Raw genomic sequence first — 18390 nt, 5'->3', positions numbered from 1 at the left:
TGGCTTCTCCCTTTTTCCCTCGAGGTAACCTTGCTGGAATAAACATTTTCACATTCTCACATGCCTTCATCAATTAATGTGAATGACCTGGTTTGGTTTTCCTCACTGTCTCCCATGCTGGTTGGGTTTGTGTCCCTGTATGTTCTTTTTTATGACTTCCTCCTTTCCTTATTACCCCCTTTTTTGCATTGAAAAAGGTTCTTGACCAGATGCCTTTAAAGAAGCAGATATTCTCCTTCCACATATCCTTATACTTGCAAACTAGCATTTTGCCTTTAGCTAGATGCTGTAAAATTGTTACATAGAGGTATTAGTTGCAAATGTCTAAAACACAGTTTCTGTTTTAATATCCTTGCAGGTGAAATGAAGCTATTAGAGATGAATTTACCTGCAGGAAAAAACAGAATTCTGAAAAAAGAATCAACTTCTAAAGAAATACAGAAGACACTGCCCAAATGTGTTAAACGACAGTCCAAGCAAAATAGTTGTCTGGATCAAAGCACTAATGAGCTTTCACCAAGGAAGAAAGCTAAACTGAGCGCTAATGAGGCTGTGGTCCAGAGTTCAGAAAGTATCCTGCAGCCAGAGAGTTGTTTGACTGAGCTGAAACAATTTGAAGGGTCAACTCTAGAATTGTTTTCCTTGACAGATCCTGTAACATCAGTATCGAAATTTCTGAAAGGGACCAAACCCATCCAGGCCTTGCTCGCCAAGAATACCGGGAACAAAGTGACCTTAACAAATCAACTGTCACCTCCCCCTGGCATAAATGTATCTACTCCTGAAAAGCCAGTTTTATCACCTTTGGAATCATCACTGGTAAAACCAGTGTTGCCCTGCCAGACCAGTTCGAAGACTCCTTTACAAATGGTATACAAAATGCCAAATGGCTACTGTGTACCAGTAGATCTTCACAACAGCTCTGTGAAAATTCAAATGCAACCTGTGATTGACCCTAAAACTGGAGAAAAAGTCATGCAACAAGTTCTTATTTTACCTAAGAATTTTCTTATTCAGCAGAAGGAAGGAAAAATTGTGGCCAAGGACATTCAGTCACTGCAACAAAAATCATCTGAGCTGCACTGTACAACTTTACCAGAAATATCAAATGTCAGTGTTTCTTTAACACCTCTTGTGGTAACAGGCCCTGCAAATGCTACCACTCAGTCACCTAGTACAATTTTTAACAATATTACCCACCCATCACAAGTGACTGGTCCCATGAACACTACACAATCATTGCCAGCTGTAGCTTCAGCCCGTAACCTACCATCATCAACAATTAAGGTGAGCCAGACTGAAACTGAGCAAATCAAGACTACAGTTTCAACTGCCACATTCCCTGTGTCTTTGACTTCACCTACTCTTTCCACAGCTAGCCAGTCTTTGATATCAGCAACAGTATTAAGCGGGTCTACAAACACTGTTTCTGCCTGTCACAGTCTTGCATCCCAGCAGACAGCTGACTCCTTTGAAACTAGGCAAGAACTGAAGACAGTGTGTATAAGAGAATCACAATCTATTCTGGTCACGACGCGAGGTGGGAACACAGGAATTGTTAAAGTGCGAACAAATCCAGACCAAATTTCACCTAGTAGTTTATCTTCTAGTTCAGTTTTCACTTACGCACCTCAACATCAGGCCTTTTTTGTGCCAAAAACCACACCCTTATCATGCTCTACTCTTCCATCTGTAGAAACAGCCATGTCTGGTCTCCCACATATTGGACAATCATCTCTTTCTGCATTTGCCCCCTCAACAGCTTCTTCTGTTAACATTCCAGCTTTCCCAGCTGATTTTACTCAGGCAATGGACAAGAATATCAAATTGACATTACAGCAGCCTGTTGTTGGGGGCACTTTGGGTCGAGTAATGAAGAACTGCTATGTGTCCTCTCCTCCTTTATCCTCCATTTCATTAGCTAACAGTTTGATGTCAGCAACTCCAAATAGTTCTGTTAGTGTGACTAGCATTGGACAAAATAACACTATCATAACTCCAAATTCTTCTGTACAGCAACAAGGTGATACTAAAACTGCAACAAATCGTGTTATACAATCTGAGTCTAATTCAGCAACAAATGGAGATTTAATCAGCGGTACTCTAGTTCAGAAACTTACATTAGTCACAAATCCACCTATTTTATCACCCTGTGGGGCATCAGGAGTCAGTATTATACCCTCTCTGGCATCCACTGGTATTAATGCTCAGAAGTTGGTTTTTATTAACACACAAATTGCCAATGGCCCATCAACCACCAATCTAGTTCCAGAGTCATTGAAGCATAACCTGCCTTCTTCCCTAAGCAAAACCTTTATTAGTGCCACAGAGCAACCACAGTTGGTTCTGATCCCATCTACAGTGGGAGCACCAATAAGAATAAATTCATCACCAACTATTGCTCAAGTAAAAGATGTGAAAATTGGACTAAATATAGGTCAAACCATTGTAAATACTAAAGGCAAAGCGCAGCAGGCTCCACCAGTTAATATATTGCACTCTGCCATTTCTAAGGGAGAAGACAAAAAGAGCATGGGCTTGGCACTGTCTTTGACAAGTACTGGTACTTTGGTTCCTGTTCCAAGTTTTGTGAGTCAAACCACAGTGTCAGTTAATGAATCTGTATGTGTTACAACAAAAGTTGAAAATGCCTTTACAGTAACAACAGCAAATGCATGTGTAGAATCTGTTTCAGTAACATCAAGTGGGACTTCTTCTGGGATACAGCCCACTATCTTGATTGGTGGAAATGATCCCTCAAGAATAAGGCCAGTTCTGGGTAATCGACTGTGTACATCAAATATTGGAAATACTGTGGGTATATCAACTGTGAAAACAGGACATCTTGCTTCATCTGTGCTGATTTCAGCAACACAACCAACAGTATGTCCTCAAAACTTAGCATCTGCTTTGCAATTTCCAGTCATTAGCTTGCCTGGATGTGTAGCCAGCCCCCACAAAGGGTTACATACAGTTCCTCAGTTGGCAGCAGTTCCAGCTCCTTCTCCGGTACCAAAAAGTCAGCTGCCCACACTGCTTCAGTTTCAGTCATCAGGAGTTTCGGCTGCTATGCTAAGTAATGCAGTTGTTCAGAAGCCTCAGAGCGTGTTGTCCCCTCCATCACCAAATACAGGAAAAGTCATTAGTTTTCCCAGTTTTTCTTCCCTACAATGCCAGCAGGTGCCTCCCAGTACAGAGAAACAAAGTCATGCTTGTACTTATGCTTCTACCGTTCAGATGTCTGCAGCTTCACCAACTGTAACAAGCAAGGCAGGAGGTGAGCTGAATGAACCTTGCATTCAACAGAAACTAGTCATTAATACCTGTATGCCTTTGGCACCTGGAACTCAGATAATGATTAATGGTACTTGTTTTGTTGTTCCGCCACAAGGCCTTGGAGCTGGCAGCCATGTTCTTCTTCTCTCTTGTAATACAAAACGGACTCCTCCTTTAACTATTAACCAAGGTCAAGAGGCTCAAGGTGTACAAATTGTTAATCCAATAACCTCAAAAATCATGCTAGCACCAAGTAATTCATTAAGTTGGCAAATATCAAAACATCCTTTGAAAAGCTCTACAAAAATTGTGAACTCTTTTGGGTCTGCAGATGCTTTACCCATTGTACATGCAACACCCCAGATATTTAGTACTCCAGCTAGCACATGTACTCCACTGTCTGCAGTGCCACTGTCTTTGTCTTCAGTGGTAAAATCTCCTGTTAATGTTGTAGCTACATCTTCTGTGGTTTCTGCCGTTCATCCTCTGAACTCTCATATACCGAGCAACACTTCAGTGTTTCGCTTAGACACTTCTATCAAAAAACTGTTGGTCAGTCCAGAGGGAGCCATTTTGAATGCTATAAATACTCCAGCATCCAAAGTTTCTTCCCTGTCTTCATCACTGCCTCCTGTTGTGTCCACAAGCAGAAATCCTACCACTGTCTTCCCCGCATCTCAGTCATCTTGCCTTGATAAACTTGACAAAGCTGCATCCTGAATTTACTGCAAATGAGCCACTTTGAAATTTTGGGGCATTTTTCTGACTTTGGAAGTTGTAACTATTGAATAATTTCTTACATTGTTTGAAACAGTTTATTTACTCAAAATTACTTAAGATTACAGTTCTTTCCTGTTTACCTGTGGGGCTTAGGAAAAAGAAAAATTTATTTACTTTGTCAGGAGTTTTCAGAGAGCTCTTTAGTAAAAAGGTCAGAAATGACCAATGAGTTCATTAAACATTTTAGTTTGGAGAAGTCTAGCCTTTTGCACATGTTCCATCTTACAGTATGGACTGTTTGCCAGTGTGTTTATGACAGTATATATCTCCTTTTTATTTGTCAAATTTATTTTTTATTTGTTTCTGTAAAAAAAAAATTTATGCATTGTAAAAATGCAATCTATGGTATAGAATTGTACATATTCATTAATTCCTAACAATCTGTACTAAACTATATGTACAAAGAACTATGCTGTCTTATTTATGTTTTGTTTACATAATGTATAGTTTTTTAAGTATTTTAGTAACTTTGGACCAGTGTACTGTTTAGCAACAATGCAGAAGAATCTGCGTATAATAAATCAAGTTGCTGTACTGCTTTGTGTTGGCAATAGTTTAAAAGTGTGTATATCTGTTACACCATGGCTGAATACATATATATAGATGTTCCCACTTAATGCAGATGCATCTCAGCTTTTGGAATATAGTAGAATGAAATTACTTAATCTCTGCTGCTTTTCTTTGTGGTTTACATTTCACATGATTTGATGAGAGTTGGAAGGAAGGCCATCTCATTGATCCTCCTGATACAGGGTGGGATAACCTATACATCATCCATTCTTAATAGATGTTTGATTATATTGCCCAAAATCTCCAGTGTTGTGATAAGGCTAGAAATGGTTTGCCAGACACCAGTCTAAGTCACACTGGTTGCTGTTCAGGACTACTACGTTTTGTCATAAAGCACAGAGATCTGTTGATTACTTCATTATTCTCTTTTTTTACAGTCTTGTGTGCATTTCCACATATCTGCTAACTGTAACAAGGTCACTCTCATCTTCTGTCTAGCCATAACAAGCTACCCATTTTTTTCACCAGTCACACTTTCTGGATCTCTATTTTTATTTTATTTTATTTTTTTTAGCTTTTAATTGGTTTGTCTGGAAGAATAGTGCTAAAACATCACACAGTGTTAAAGGAGACCTTATTAGTGCTTTGAGTGGGAATAATTCACATATTACATAGACCTTTCCTTATTATGCAGTGTATTCACTATTTGTTGGCTTATGTTCAGCTTTTGGTCTGATAAAACCCTTGGGTTATTTTCTGCAGATCAGCAGAGTTCACAGATGCCTCCTGCAGTGTTTATGGAAATAGAGGTGTTTTTTGGTATCTTTTGAGACCTGGCATATAAAGAAAGGGTGCCCATCTAGCAGCTCTTACTTTATGGAAGGTGATGATTTTAGAAGTGCTATTTTAAAATCTGAATTCATAGTCTCTGTTAGTTGCCTGGAAGATAAAATCTTAGGCTGAACATCTTTGTATGCGGGGGATTTTTTTGTTGTTTTTTTTTACAAAACTGAAAGGGAAGATTTCAGAACTCATGAATGTTAGTTGCCTTTTTAATAGCTATGACTTCAAAGGGGAATAAAAGCTTACATATCTGTATTTAGCAGCGTTCTTAGACAAGTGTTCATCAAGATGAAGCTTAAGCTTTCGGTCCTCATCCTGTCAAATTTTCTCCTTCCCTTCCCTGTTTGCTGTACATAGTTTGGCAGTTTGGATTTGGGCTTGAAGAATAAGGCCACAGTTTATTTCCTCTGTGTTGGCTGCCCTTCATACCGTTCTAAAAAGTAATCTGGTCACTAGTTAACTAGAATTCTGGGAAAGTGGAAGGAAGAAAAGCTTGTGGCTTCCATAGGTACCTTCCCTTTTTGCACTCACTAAGAAATTTGAACTGGCAAATTGCCTCTTTCTGGATCAGCAGTCTCCATCTTATCTCAGGGCTGAGAAAGATGGAAGCTGTCAGTTTTGGTGTGAGAGAAGGTTTGTTTGTCTTTTAGAAAAAGCTACCTGGTACACTTTTCCAATTTCTCATTAAAGATGTTACATAATCAGCTTTGAAGACACCTCGTAGTAAGTGGTGTCTGCCTGCCAGACTTTACAATGTTAAAGCTTTTTAAATCTGACAGCATTTTGCAGTTGAATGCTGGAGGTGATTTTTCCAATACAGGAAGATGGCAGAGAATGGGAGTTTCTTCATGGAGATTTTACGTACTCTGAAACCATATATACCAGCAACAGATTTTATTTCCATTTCACTGGTGGAACCTTGGGACTGACTTGGATTTTTCTCTTCTCTTAAATGGCTGGTTTTGATTTTTATTTATGTTTGTTGTAAAGTGAGTATCTACATTGTTTGGAAAGCTTAAGACTAGGTTCTACTATTGCAGGCAGCCTGGATAAAAAAAAAATCTTGCATGACATTTTTCTGTGTGCTAATGTAGTAGAAAGATTTATGCTATAATTAATTCTAATAAAGAGAAAAGATAGAAAAGCTTAATTGGGGAACTCAGAACTCAGGCTACTTACCTGAATGATTTTGTATAAATTTTCTGAATTAGTACAATAATATTTTATAATTGTTTTATAAATATCTTATAATTTGGCAGGCATAAACTTTGCAACATGCAAAGTTTGATTCAGTTGGATTAGAATTTTCATGGATGTTTATCCTCTACTGGACACATGTTCAGATTCCAAAGCCTATTGGAGAAAGGTTTGAGACTGCTATATAATGGGTTTGCATGATTCATTACTTTGTAAAAAAAATTTTAGTTGGACCAACAATGTTGGTCAGAGTAAGTCTTTCAAAGGAAAGTAAATAGCCATTGACAATCTGCTACATATCTTTTGTTCTCTGTAGCAAACATATAATGCTACCTGTAGCACAGAAAGAACTGTCAAAAAGTAGATTATATTCAGATGCAATGAAAAAGCAGAACTGCTTGCATCCTTAGTTAAAGTTAAAAAGACATTTAATTACATATATAAACAAATATATATGTAAATCAATCTTTGAAGAAAAACATTCAACTTTTCAGAGCTTGTAAAATGCCTTGCTTTTAGACCCCTTCAGATACTATATACAGATATTCAGACAATATTATATACAAACCTTCGGGGTTATTAATGACTTTCAACATTTTGGATGATATCTTTGATATTTATCTAAATGGACATATTCTGCACAATAATTTTGCTTCGCTTTGAGTAGAAAATTACATTTATTTTGCTTCACTATTCAAACCCATGTGTGTGTGTGAGCTGCCATTTTCTTGTAGGGATTCTGCCTCTACCATACTAGAAGCAATGAAATTTCACAAGTATTAGGAGTCACAGAAGTACCTGTTCAAACCAAGTGTGTTACTGTCAGGTCGTTCAAACCCACTCTGATTTCACTGTCTGACATAGCAAAGAGTACAATGTGAAAAGTGAAGCAAAAATTCTCCTGATAAGTAAGTGAAGAGAAATTTATTTGTCTCATGTAAGTAGGTGAGATGATGAATAAAAGCTGGCATTTGAAGGGAGTCCACAGCCTCATCACAAAGTTTGTTTCATAGCTGGTTTTGCTTATATTTTCTGGTAGTGCAGAATTTTAGTAGCCCAATTTGATTTTAAAGTAAATTATTAATTTTTATTAACGCATGAATGTTTGTTATGATGAGACTGTTTCCTTTAAAAAGAACAGCAGGAGATGCTCACGAAGTCTTAAATTCATGTAGCCTGTTCTCTGTAAGCTGCACCTGAAGTGAGTTTACGGACTCAAAACAAGATTAGTAATGCTGTATCAGACTGAAGGACCATCTATCCTAGCATCGTGTCTCTTGGAGCAGTCAACAGTAGCAGTCCAAAAGAGCATAGTAACAGGCCTAGTATCTTCTAGTATCCACTAATCTGTAAACCAGAGTATTCCTCAAACAGCTGTGATTTTTTTTCCAATTTAATAGCCCTCAGTGTATTTTTCTTGATGAAATTGACCAAGATTTATTTTTTCCTGTTTGTTTCTGAACTTGGCACCTGCTAGTTTCATTTGATGGAAATAATATTTCTGTTGTAAGATACAATAAACCTTTGCTCTTTATTCATTTTTACATGTGGCCTATGTAGACCTTTGCCATGTTGGTTGTCTCTTTAGTAGAATAAAGAGACTTAGTCAATTCAATTATTTCTTACATGGAAGTAATCAGTTACTGTCATTGCTGTGTGTACCTTTTTCAGTTTTACTATATACTTGACATGTGGTATCAGAATCGTGTGTGTTCTAAAAGCACTACAAATCTATTCAGCAGTGTGTTGATGATTCTCTCATAACAATTATTTCAAATTTTGGGGGTGGGTTTCTGACTATTCTTTAGCCTTGTACTAACTTTTTCGTAGAACTCAATTGTAAACCAATTGCACAGCAGTGTCAAAATAAATTCAGTTCATCTTGTAAGACTATACCACTTGCAGAATATCGTGGCTGTAAAGACATGATCTTTAAAGCAGATTATTGAAACCAGTGCAAGTCTGGCACTCTCCTCTCTCTGTACAGTTCCTACTTTTGTTTGGTTTAGCTCTCTTGAAAATGTAGAAGGACAAACTGCTGTAATGATTTTGAACATGGTGATTTTTTAACTCATTATTTTTGTGCATAGGATAGAAGCTTAAGTCTGTATATTAGATGCATGATCATTTTATTCACATTGGCACCCAAATAAAAATTTTTGAGTTGTTGAAGAGGCCACTTTTGCAAATGTGACAGATTATGTTCCATTTTAAATATTTTCCTTGAAAATACAGTGGCATAAAACTAACTTTTAAGATCTTGATCAACATGTCTTTTCTTCTTTTCTCAAAATACTGAATTTGCTGATCAAGTCATACCTGGATGTCTGGCATAGACTTGGAAAACAGGATACTTTGTTATTTCATATATGATTGGTCCAGAAGTTCTGCAGGAAGTTGCTGTTCTTAGGTTGCTGTTCTTAGATTATCTTTTATTTCAATCTCAGCTGAACTAAACACGTGAAATGGAAATGGTATGTAAAAGCAAAATAAAGGAAATGTAATTAATAGCGTATAATATTTCTTGAAATTATTACACAGAAAAACAAGATAGGAAAGGAGCCACTGTAACTGTGATTTTTGTGATTGTCTTCAGGCTTTAGAACTTTGCTTGTCAATACTGATGTCATAAAAAGAAGACTATACTTTTTTAATTAGTTGTTCATATTGATTACTTCTAGTAAATATACAAGTATAAGATCAGACAATTTTGGCTGTCTGTAGGTCATGGGCACCTAGTACCAGCATATACATTGAGATCCTGTCCACATAATGGGCTGGTATTTGTAGAATCATTCCTCACTCACTTTCTTTTAATCACATGCAGCAGTAAAATAGAATATCAAAGAGGGATTAGTGATTGGGTATTAATATGTAGTCACAGGGTGTCTTGGTTATAATAAGGAAAGAGTGGAATTATGATCAAATCAATCTACGCAGCATAAAAAGCAGGTATTTTTAACATTATATTTAATCTTAACTTCTGGGGAGGAGGACTTGCTTACATCTACTTAAACTTGTCAATTCATATTAGCAATATACCAATAATAAAATTACAATAGTGTCCTGGTTTCAGCTGGGATAGAGTTAATTGTCTTCCTAGTAGCTGGTATAGTGCTCTGTTTTGGGTTCAGTATGAGAATACTGTTGATAACACACTGATGTTTTCAGTTGTTGCTAAGTAGTGCTTATCCGAATTCAAGGATTTTTCAGCTTCTCATACCCAGCCAGCAAGAAGGCTGGAGGGGCACAAGAAGCTGGGAGGGGACACAGCCAGGGCAGCTGACCCAAACTGGCCAAAGGAATATTCCATACGGTGTGACGTCCTGCCCAGTACATAAACTGGGGAGAGTTGGCTGGGTGAATTCCTGCTTGGGAGCTAAGTGGGCATCGGTCGGCGAGTGGTGAGCAATTGCACTGTGCATCACTTGTTTGTATCTTCCAGTTCTCTTACTGTTGTTGTTATCATTGTATTGCAATTATGATTATCATCACCATCATCATCATCATCATTACTACCGTTGCTATTTTTATCACTGTTATTATTTTGTTCCTTTTTGTCCTGTTCAATATTCTTTATCTCAACCCTGTTGTTTTACTTTTTCTCTCTCCCGACCCACTGGGTGGGGGGCAGTAACTGAGCAGCTGTGTGCTGCTTAGTTGCTGGCTGGGGTTAAATCATGCCAGCCATTTTTTGTGCCCACCGTGGGCCCCAGCGGGTTGAGATAAAAGCAAATCTGACTGGAACGCATTAAAACAAATTTGTTATAAGCATTCGTTATATTGCTTCAGTAGTTGCTGGTGACTAAGTTGATTTATTTGCTCTCAAAGTTGGTGCGCTTATTCTTAAAGTTGCATTATGTGATACCTTGCTTGCAGCCTATGCTTCTTGTTGTTCTGTTTGTCACCCATGGGAATGGCACGAGAGTTATCATGCTGTTGTACTTTGTAACCCTGGTTTATGATATGATAGAATTGCTGGTCATGAAACTAATCTGGTGTTTGTACTAAGCATTGCCGTCATCTCTGTACCTTGGGAGCCATCTATCAGAAACTATTAATAATTACACCTCTTGCCTTTTCTCCTCAGAGAGCTAATCCGTTGGGGAGACACATTTCTTCACCTTCCCCTTCTCCTCTAGGCAAATTACAGTAGTGTTTGAGAATTTTGAATATCCTCGGGATGTTCAAACCAGTATGTTCCTATTGCTATGTCTCCTGAATATGTTCCAGGTCTTGTTTAAGGTTAAACAACTGTTCAAGAACATCACCCAGAAATCTGCCCTGAGGCTGGATAATCATGGGTGGCATGGCATGTGGAAGAATACGGGCAGGTATCTAGAGAACTTCTCACCTCCAGCAGTTTGGAACTTCACTCCCAAACAACTAAAGGACCCTGATAAAGTAATAGAAGATTTGAAACAAAAATGCTGTGGCTATTCCAAAGAGGCACAACTTACCGCACTGTGCTGGGCCCTGGCGAGTATCTACCAAGCACTGCTCAATATTATGCAGCACCCTCAGGGGTAAGGGCGGGAAAATAGGCTGACAGGTACCGCAGCTACTCCAACCGCCGCGACAGGTACTGCGGCTACACCAACCGCCGCGACAGGTACCGCGGCTACTCCAACGCTGCAACAGGTACCGCAGCTACTCCAACCGCCGCGACAGGTACCGCAGCTACTCCAACCGCTGCAACAGGTACCGCAGCTGAACCGGAGAACCAGCCTCTGCCAGTATCAGTTGCCCCCACACAGAAGAAGAAATCATCGCGACAACAGGAGGAAGAGGCAGAACCAGAGGTAATCACCTGATCCCTATCCTTGAGTGAGGTGTGGGATGTGTGGAAAGCACTCTGGCAACATGAAGAAAATCTCTCTTCCTCCCTACAAGCCTGCATCTCAGCTGTGGAAAAACTGTCCAAAAAACTGATGAAATTGATTGAAAAGTCCTACTCCCCACCTGTATGGACCAGTGGCTCAGCTATTAGAAGTGTTCTTCTGCTCAAGAGAGAGAATATAGAAGGGACACACCATGGGGTACCTGGTGGTTTTACCTGCGTGACCAGGGAGAGGACATGAGGAAGTGGGATGGAAGACCTCCCTTGGTCCTACATACACAGGTATGCGAGTTGTGAGGAAAAAACACAGAAGGGGATTCTTCCAGGAAAAATGCCACTCCAGTTTCCAGACAGAGTAGAAGGGCTGATCTGATCTTCATGAAGGGACATCTAAGTCATTTATACACGAAAAGAGCAACAAATACTCTGACCAGAATTAGAGGGGCCCTGCCTCCAGTCAGGTGGAGGAAAGGGACAACCGGGTTTATTGGACTGTGGGGATTTGATGGACTGACACGTTAGACCCACAGGGGAGTACAAGACACTATTAGACACCAGTGCACAGTGTGCTCTAATGCCATCAAGTTCCAAAGGGGCAGAAGCCATCTGTATTTCTGGAGTGATGGGCGGATCGCAACAGCTAACTGTACTGGAGTCTGAGGTAAGCCTGACTGAGAGCAATGGGGGGTGGGACTGTCAAACATTGGGACACCCATTTAGCAAAAGCCACCTGGTTAGTCAACACGAGAGGACCTGCCATTCAGGCTGGTCCTGCCCAATCAGAACTTTATGTACTGTAAGAGGGGATAAATTCCCCACAGTGCACATGAAGAGTATGTTAGGGAAAACAGTCTGGGTCACTCCTGCCTCAGACAAAAGCAAACCCAACCATGGGATTGCTTTTGCTCAAGGACCTGAGTGCACTTGGAGCGTGATAAGGAAGGATGGGGAAGTCAGCTGTGTGCCTCAAGGGGGGGTTGATGTTAGGTGAGAATAGCCAATGAATTAAATTGTGTGATGTTAATTGCTATATAAACCTGCCACTGTATGTCATCATTACTATAGTTGTGCTATGCTATATCAATGCTATTACAGTTAGAATCACCTAGATTAAGGAAGAATGAACTTCGATAAAACTGAGGCAAGTGCAGTAGTGACGGGACCAGAACCAACTTCAGCATGCAACAGTCCAACATTACACACCATACTCCTGCTGCGCCCAATGTCACCCACCCGCCGCACTGCACCGAAGCCCAATCCCGCTCTGCTGACTAAGTGGACTTCACAGCACCCTTCCTGCCCAGACAGACTTGTGACAGATGGAGCCCAAAGTGGTGGACTGAATGAAAACAACAGAAATTTTAGAGGGATGGCTCATAGACTAAAAGGATGATAATTCTGTGTGTGTATATATGTATCAAAGGACAGGAAAGGTGATGGTGATTAATTGGGAGGTACTGGAAAGTATGGGACCTGAGCATGACGTAAATGGTATAGAATAAGGGATGGATACTGCCCTGGTTTCAGCCAGGATAGTTAATTTTCTTTCTAGTAGTGGGTATAGTGTTAGGGTTTGGATTTAGTGTGAGAATAATGTTGATAACACACGGATGGTTTTGATTATTGCTAAGTAGTGTTTATACCAAGTCAAGGATTTTCCAGCTTCTCACACCCAGCCAGCAAGAAGGCTGGAGGGGCACAAGAAGTTGGGAGGGAACAGAGCCAGGACAGCTGACCCAAACTGGCCAAGGGGGTATTCCATACCATGTGACGTCATGCTTAGCATATACAGCTGGGAGAAGGAAGTGGGGGGTCTTTCGGAGTGATGGCGTTTGTCTTCCCAAGTAGCTGTTACGTGTGATGGAGCCCTGCTTTCCTGGAGGTGGCTGAACACCTGCTGCTGATGGGAAGTGGTGAATTAATTCCTTGTTTTGCTCTGCTTGTGTGCGCAGCTTTTGCTTTACTTATTAAACTGTCATTATCTCAACCCACAAATTTTCTCACTTTTGCTCTTCTGATTTTTTTCCCCCATCCCACTGGGAGGGAGTGAGGGAGTGGCTGCGTGGGACTGAGTTGCCGGCTGGGGTTAAACCACGACATAATGGCTCGTACAGCGGTCCGGTCCTTGTATGAGCTGTGCCTTGGACTGGGCATTTATCTCACTGTAGTGGCCAATCCAGAACACTTAGTGGGAAGAAGAAGAAGAAATAGACCAAGATGAGTGAATTTTTCCCAGTACCTATACACAACAACTCAAACACTGTGGTGGGGCACTCTATCCCTTCCTCTACCCCTCGTCTCCCCCCCTCACCCCTCTCAACCCCCCATATCACTCTCTCCCCTCCCTCCCCTCCCTCCAACCACCTCTCTCTCACTCCAGCTCTCTCCCTTTCTCTCTCCTGCTTCTCTCCCCCCCCTCCCCCGCCACCTCTCCCGCAAACACCCATGCTTCTTGCTCCCCCCTTTCCCTCCCCCCCATCTTTCTGTCCCCCCAGCACGCCTCTCCCTTTCTCTCCATCCTTTCTCTCCCTAATTCACTCTCCCCCACCTCTCTCCCCCACACCTCTTTCGCTCCCCCCAACTTTCTGTCCTCCCCACCCTTCTCATCCCCCCACCTGTCTGCCCCCACCTTTCTCTCCCCACCATGTTTCTTTTCACCCTTTCTCTCTCTCCAGGGTCAATTCCCCCACCTCCCTCTTCCCCATCTTTCTCGCCACCCAACCTCTCTCTCCACCTTACACCCCCCCTTTATCTCCCCCTCACCTTTCTCTCCTCCTGCCTTCCTCTCCCCCACCACCCTTTTCCCATTCTCTCCCCCGTTTCTCTACCTCTTCTCTCTCCGCCACCTCTCTTGCAACCCCCCACCTTTCTTGCCCCCCCATTTCTCACCCCCCCCACGTTTCTCTCCCCCCTTTCTGTTTCTCCCTCACCTGTCTAGCACCCCCCACCATTCTCTCTCCCCCCAATCTTTCTCTCTCCCCCTACTTTCTCTCAACACTTTTCTCTCTCGTCCCACCTCTCTCCCCCACACCTGTCTCCCCCAACCCTTCTCTCCTCCTTGCTTCTCCCCACCTTTCTCTCTCCCCCCCGCCTTTCTCTCTCCCCCACCTGTCACACAACCCCTCACCTTTCTCTTCCCCCCACCTATCTCTCCCCCTGACACCCCTCTCCCATTCTCTCCCCCGTCTCTCCTCTTCTTTCTCAGCCACCTCTCTCGCACCCCCCACCCCATTTCTCACTCCCCACACCTTTATCCCCCCCCTTACTCTCCCCTCCATCTTACTCTCCCCTCAACCTCTTCCTCTCCCACCCACCCCTGCCACCCCACCTCTCCCCCATCTCTCTCTCCCCCCACCTCTCTCCCCCAATGTCTCTCCCCTCCTTGCTCTTCCCCCACCCTTCTCTCCCCCTCACCTTTCTCTCCCCCTCACCTTTCTCTCCCCCTCACCTTTCTCTCTCCCCTCACCTCTCCCCCTTTCTCTTCCCCACTTCTCTAGCCCCCTTCTCTCCCCACGTCTCTCCACCCCCACGATTCTCCCCCCCACTTTCTCTCCCCCAGCTTTCTTTCCCCCACCTTTCTCTCCCCTCCACCTTCCTGTCCCCCCACAACCCCTCTCCCCTTCTCTCCCCTTCTCTCCCTGCCACCTCTCTCACAAGCCCCCACCTTTCTCTCCCCCTGCTCTCCCCTTCTCTCCCCCCTTTCTCTCCCCCTTCTCTCTCTGCCACCTTTCTCACTCCCCCCACCTTTCTTTCCCCCAACTATCTCTCCCCTGACCTTTCTCTCCGCCCACCTCTTCTCCCTCTTCCCCCAACCTCTCCCCCCTTCTCTACCTGTCACTTCTCTCGCTCCCCCACCTTTCTCTCCCCCCACCTTCCTCGCTCCCCTCAGCTTTTTCAATCCCCCCAGCCTTTCTTTCACCCCCATTTTTCTCCCCTCTCACCTTTCTCTGCCCTCTTTCTCTCTCCCCAACCTCTCTCCCTCCACCTTTCTCTCCCCACCCACCTTTCCCCCCTTGCTCTCTCCCCCCCACCTCCCTCTCTCCACCCCACCTCTTTCTACCCCAACTTTTCTCACTACCCCCACCTTTCTTGCTCTCCCCCCCTTCTCACTCCCCCTTCTCTCCCCCCCTTTGCCTCTACCCCCCTTCCCCCCCATTATTCTCCCCCCACTGCTCTCTCCCCCCCTTTCCCACCCACCTCTGTCCCTCACTAACTCTCCCCCTCTCTCCCCCCTTTCTCTCTCCCCCACCTCTCCTCCCCGACCTCTCTCCCCATTGCTCTCTCCCCCCACCTTGCTCTCCTGATGCTAACCCTCTCCCATTCTTCCCCCCTTTCTCTCTCTGCCACCTTCTCACAACCCCTCACCTTTCTTGCTCGCCACACCTTTGTCCCCCCCCTTTCTCTCCCATCCACCTTTCTTTCTCCCCCTACCTTTCTCACAACCCCCACCTGTCTTGCAACCCCTCACCTTTCTCGCTCCCCAAACTTTCTCTTGCCCCCCTTCTCTCCCCCCTTTCTGCCCCCCCTTCTCTGTCTGCCACCTCTCTCCCCCCCCCCTTTCTCTCTCCCCCCCACCTTTTTGGACCCCCCCAACCTTTCTCACTCCCCCCCTTCTCTCTCCCCCCAACTCTCTTGCAGCCCCCCAGCTCTTACACAAACATCACCTGCCTCATAACCCCTCACCTTTCTTGCTCCCCCCACCTATCTCTCTCCCTGCCACTGCTCACCCCTTCTCTCCCCCCTTTCTCTCCCCCCTTCTCTCTCCACCATCTCTCTTGCTTGCTCCCCTTTTTCTCCCTCCACCCTTTCTCTCGCCCCACATCTCTCCCCCTCCCCCCACCTCTCTCCCCAGCCCTTCTCCCTGCCTTGCTCCCCCCTTCCTCTCCCCCCTTCTGTCCCCCCCACAACCCCCTTTCTCTCTCCCCACCTTTCTCTCCCCCCGCCACCCCTCTCCCCTTCTCTCCTCCCTTTCTAACCCCCTTCTCTCTTCGCCACCACTCTCATTACCCCAACTTTCTCACTTCCACCCAACTTTCTCTCCCCTACACCTCTTTCCCTGACTTCTCTCCCAACTTGCTCTCCCTCCAGCTTTGTCTCTCCCCTCACCCTTCTCTCTGCCCCCACCTCTCTACCCCCTGCTCTCTCTCCACTCGCCTTCTCCCCCCATTTCTCTCTCCATCCCACCTTTCTCTCCCCCCTTTCTTCCCCCACCTCTCACAACCCCCCACCTTTCTTGCTCCCCCCACCTTTCTCATTCCCCCACTTTTGTCCCCCCACCTCTCTTGCTCCCCTTACCTTTCTTTCTCCCCACCTTTCTCTCTCCCCTATTTCTCTCCCATCCACCTCTCTCACAACCCCCCATGTGTCTCTCAGCCCCCCACCTGTCTCGCTCTCCCCAACTTTCTAGCTTCCCCACCTTTCTTGCTCCAACCCACCTTTCTCTCCTCCCCACCTTCCTCTCTCCCCAAATCTCCCCCCGTCCCCCCATCTCAATCCCCCATTTCTTTCCCCCATTCTCTCTCTGCCACCTCTCTCACCAACCCCCACCTTTCTCACAACCCCCCACCTTTCTCACTCCCTCCCACTTTTCCCCAACTTTCTCTGCCCCCACCTTTTTCCCCCAACCTATCTCCCCCCAGCTGTCTCACAACCCCCACCTGTCTCGCAAACCCCCACCTTTCTTGCTCTCCCCACCTTTGTCTCCCCCCAATTTCTCTCCCTCTGCCACCCCTCCCCTTCTCCCCCACTTCTGACCCCCTTCTCCCTCTGCCACCTCTTTCTCCCTCACACCTCTCTTGCCCCCCTCCAGCTTTCTTGATCCTCCACCTTTCTCTCCCCCTCCACTCCCTCTCCTCCCCACCTCTGCCCCGCCTCTCCCCACCCCGCCCCCAGATGTCTCTCCCCCCCTCCCCCACCTTTCTCTCTCCCCCTTCTCTCTCTCCCCTTCTCTCTCTGACACCTTTCTTGCTCCCCCTCACCTTTCTCACCTCCCACACTTCTCTCCATCCACCTTTCTTTCCCCCAACTTTCTTTCCCCCGACCTTTCTCTCACCCCACCTCTCTCCCCCATGTTCCCTCCCTTCCCCCCAGTTTTCTCTCCCCCACCTTTCTCTCCCCCACACCTTTCTATCCCCCCTTGTCCCCCCACCTTTCTTGCCCCCAGCTTTCTATCCCCCCTTCTCCCCCCACCTTTCTCTCCCCTCGCCTTTCTCTCCCCCCCTCCTCACCCCCACCTTTGTCTCCCCCCACCTTTGTCTCCCCCCCTTTGTCTCCCCCCACCTTTCTCACCCCCCACATTTCTCTCCTCTCCACCTTTCTCTCCCTGCCTTCTGTCCTCCCCACCATTCTTGCCCCCCACCTTTCACTCCCCCGACACCTGTCTGTCCCCCCACCTTTCTCTCCTTCCCATCTTTCTCTCCCACCCGTTTCTCTCCCCCCTTCTCACTACCTCCACCTTTCTTGCCCCCCCGCATTTCTCTCCCCCACGTTTCTCTCCCCCATTTCTCCCCCCTTCTCCCCTCCACCTTTCTCCCCTCCACTTTTCTCACTCACCCCTTCTCTCCCCCCAACTTTTTTGCCCCCACACCTTTCTCTCCCCCCCACCTTTCCCACCCCCTACATTTCTCTCCCCCCTTCTCTCCCCACCTTCTGTCCTCCCCACCTTCCCCTCCCCCTACCTTTCTCCTTTGTCTCCCACCACCATTCTCACACCCCCCTTTGCTCTCCCCCCCTTTCTCTCCCCCAACTTCCCTTCCCCCACCTGTCTCCCCTTCTCTCCCCTCCTTTCTCTTCCCCACCTCTCTCTCCCCAGCTCTCCCCCTTATCCTCTCTCTCCTCCCTCATTTCTCTCCCCCTTCTGTCCCCACCACCTCTTTTGCTCCCCCAATCTTCTTATCCCTCCCACTTCTCTATCCCCCCAACTCTTTTCCCTTTCTCCCTTCTTT

The 18390-nt window shown here is 45.0% G+C and overlaps 1 protein-coding gene across 5 annotated transcripts in view; it reads left to right on the top strand.

The window, feature by feature from the left end:
- The window catches only part of BRD10 (bromodomain containing 10), a 55368-nt gene extending 49418 nt beyond the window's left edge, over positions 1-5950 (top strand). For 4 of the 5 annotated variants that reach the window (XM_075021699.1, XM_075021703.1, XM_075021702.1 and 1 more), the window contains one exon: positions 359-5950. In XM_075021699.1, coding sequence (XP_074877800.1) covers positions 359-3996 — 3638 coding nt within the window. In that variant the 3' untranslated portion in view covers positions 3997-5950. The remainder of the gene's footprint in view (positions 1-358) is intronic. The other variant, XM_075021700.1, reaches the window with a different exon arrangement.
- The last annotated feature ends 12440 nt before the right edge of the window (positions 5951-18390 follow it).

The sequence above is a fragment of the Buteo buteo genome, chromosome Z (assembly GCF_964188355.1).
Source record: "Buteo buteo chromosome Z, bButBut1.hap1.1, whole genome shotgun sequence".
In the NCBI taxonomy this organism is placed as follows: Eukaryota; Metazoa; Chordata; class Aves; order Accipitriformes; family Accipitridae; genus Buteo; species Buteo buteo.
Note: the sequence above shows the minus strand (reverse complement) of the source record. Positions and strands in the feature narration are given on the sequence as shown.